The sequence below is a fragment of the Aplysia californica genome, unplaced genomic scaffold (assembly GCF_000002075.1).
Source record: "Aplysia californica isolate F4 #8 unplaced genomic scaffold, AplCal3.0 scaffold00389, whole genome shotgun sequence".
NCBI classification, from domain to species: domain Eukaryota; kingdom Metazoa; phylum Mollusca; class Gastropoda; order Aplysiida; family Aplysiidae; genus Aplysia; species Aplysia californica.
In genome coordinates, this window is record NW_004797659.1 from 46,513 (window position 1) to 49,596 (window position 3,084).

Genomic DNA, 3,084 nt, shown 5'->3' on the forward strand with positions numbered 1-3,084 from the left:
GGGGGGGTAGTTCAAAACACAAACACTAGTCCCGACATACATACAACAGAGAAATCGATTTGTCGCATAGACTTGACCGACAGTATGTGTGGCAACGTGGTGAAATCAGGCACTCGCCAAAAGAATGTAATCAAGGAAACAGCAATTTCTCTGGCCGTCAGGCAATGGTTTTCGAAACCTCTTTTTATGGCTCAGTATATTCTATGTCCATATAAAAACACATTTCTGTGTGGATTTTAAAGAGAAACATTGATCAAAAGCACAAAACATGTACCTTTACAGTTCCCAAGGACACTTCAAGCTCTGGAAGTCACCAAACTTTGGTAGCCATTTTCTTGCTAATATAACCTCTAATTCTGACATTAGGCTTAATAGTTGTAAAACGCATAGAGCAAGCTCTTGAGCATGGATTTGCGCTATAGAAATGAAATTAGTATTATTAGGCGACCCCCACTGCCTTCAATCGTAAATATCTTGACTTCTATTTTTTTTTAAAGATGGGTATTATTTCCAGCAAATGCAAGACAAATAAACAAGCTTTACGATGATACCAATGACAAAATATTTCCCCAACAAAAACTGACGAGCGCCTGATTCCACCTCGTTGCGACAGTTATCCAAAACCAGGCACTTTGCTGACCACCGCTCTTCACTCACTGTAATAACTTTTGTCACCCTGGCGCTCACCACGGGCGCCCAAACGAAGCGCAAGACATCATCTCGCTATGGTCGAGTGCACAGGCAACCTCCCCCCCCCCCCGGCCCTTCATTTGGCTCCAAAAAAGAGTGAAACGGTGCCCTCCATTGGGAGCAGGAAATACGTCAGAGTGCGCACACTGTCTTGGATATTGCAATTGTAATACAAATCTATGGTTGCTCGTTCATCCCAGCCATCCATTAGAGTCGGACATACGAACGAAATACACTGAGACAACAATGGTAAACATAACGTTCATTGGTTTGAATAATTTCCCCGAGTAGCCCGTAGACATGAAAAAGGCCATGGAAACTGGGGGGAGGGCCAAGCCGATTGTCAAGAAATTTCAAACAAGAGATGGTAATCAGCGGCGCACCCTCCAACAACCCACATCGAATTTCTCTCAAATTTTCCAGTTCCCCTTGCGAAATGAGATGATGGGGGAAAACTAGGACCACTCTTGGGCTAACAAGACCTATGACGTCTATATTTCATTCCTGCCACTGAGTGCAGTAGTTGATGATTTCAGGAGAAAGACTTGAAGTGTACACCAATAACCATTTGTCTTACTCATTCACTATTTTTCCTCAAAATAATCTTTAAATTTAGATTTTTTTTAAAGCATATCTCATCCGCATTACCCTCAATCTTATTCAGGGGGCTCTCGTGGCCCAGAGGTTAAGGTGTTGGCCTCTCATTCAAAGGTCCCGGGTTCGAATCCGGGTAGCGACCAAAAAATTTTCTTCTCTAAAATTGTCTCCTTTCACCTCCTTTCCTGCTCTCTAGCATTGTTCTGTTGTCTGCTTTCATTTCCACTTTCTGCCCCCACCCCCTCACCTCCTTTGCCCCCTCCTCTGGGCTCCTGACTCTTTCTGCAGCCTTTCTACTGCTACTCCTTGGCTCCTCCTAACTGCTGTCTTTCTGCCACACCCCTGATCTTCTGGTAGGAAAGATCTACACCTAGCCTTCTCGGACAAGGGCGAAAAATCTCGGAGGGCCCGTGTGCAAGTTGCGCACGTTAAAGATCCCTTGGTGGTCTAAAATCGATAAGAGTAGGCTTCGGCCGCCACCCGGGCAAAATTCAAAATTTCCTACCAACGAAAAAGTATTAGGTGTGTCCCGCGCGCTCATATGACCTTATGCAGTTGCGAGCGCCGTAAAACCCTATACTAAACAAACAAACAAACAAATCTTATTCATATTCCACATCCGAACGAGCATTTTCCACCCAAAACAAAAGGTCCTACATATGTTCCCAAGACTGGAATCATAATATTGGTGAAAAACTCATGATCTCCTCAAATAACATGGGTCTTGGTGTTTGAACACAGATATCTACACTACACTGTTAACTTCATTGGACAACCAAAATGCCACCTCTTTGAAAATTTGCATTGTTTCTGAAATAAAATTTCAGGAAAAAATCTCCAAAACTATCAGTTATCACAAAGCCTAATTCAGACTCATATCAACATGTTCTTGCAGTATGACTGGGAACTCTTCAGTTTAGTTAGAATGACGTTACTATTTTATTGTTACTATTTTATTGTTACAGTAAACGTACTCCAATCTCCCCTCCCCTCCCCCCCCCCCCCCAAAAAAAATGTTTTTATAAAGAAAACTAAGACATTTCTTTCCAAGGAGTAAATACACTGGCAACAAAATTTCATCTTTTTGGACATAAAAATCGTAAAACTTACAGGAAATAATATTTCATGGAATTTTAAAAAGACCTAGAAGAAATGTCTTTGACTTCGACTTAATCAGATCTGGTTGAAACATCATCTTTATCTCACAACGAATAAATGGAAGCAGAGGTCTAGACATGTCTGTAAATTCTTGTACAGATGAAAACTTGGAGAGACAGGTCAAAGGTATCCTCCACACAGTCACGGCACCCTGGTCTGCCCAGACTGTCCGTCCCGACATCACGATAAAACAATACCATCAGTGGAGCTCGGCACGACTCTTTCCTCGACTTGTCAGCGTTTACCTGGAGCCAAAAGAAGTCCGTTGATTATAGGTGAGAAAAGACATCATATCATCGCAGCAGAATTTTAAACAGATAACTCTGAACATGAGGTTTTGGGCCCCCCCGTATTCACTAAGGAAATGAAATATTAAATGTAACGACATTTTTCCAAAGCAGCTTTATAGCCAGCCCGACGGGTGCCGTTAGGTTTTTGCGCTTGCGTAGTAGTCGGAGGTGAGAGTCGCCGCGGCTCTCCCTTAGACAGGATAGCAACATAGAGCGCAGGTTTAATAGGAGAGCGCGTGCTTCTCCTGCGTAGCTAGCCCGTTGAGGTGAAGTAAGAAAGATGTGTTAAAGATGCAGCTTAACAGAGTAGTAGTGACAAAAACATACGTCAGATGCACGTACATCCAAT

The 3,084-nt window shown here is 42.9% G+C and overlaps 1 protein-coding gene across 1 annotated transcript in view; it reads right to left on the reverse strand.

Annotated features, from left to right (window-relative positions):
- Positions 1 to 2,368: 2,368 nt before the first annotated feature.
- The window catches only part of LOC101851753 (ubinuclein-1), a gene marked incomplete in the record, with an annotated part of 39,016 nt that continues 38,300 nt past the window's right edge, over positions 2,369 to 3,084 (reverse strand). Inside the window, 1 exon segment of the mRNA XM_013085603.2 lies at positions 2,369 to 2,690. Within this exon segment, the coding sequence (XP_012941057.1) occupies positions 2,680 to 2,690 (11 nt within the window).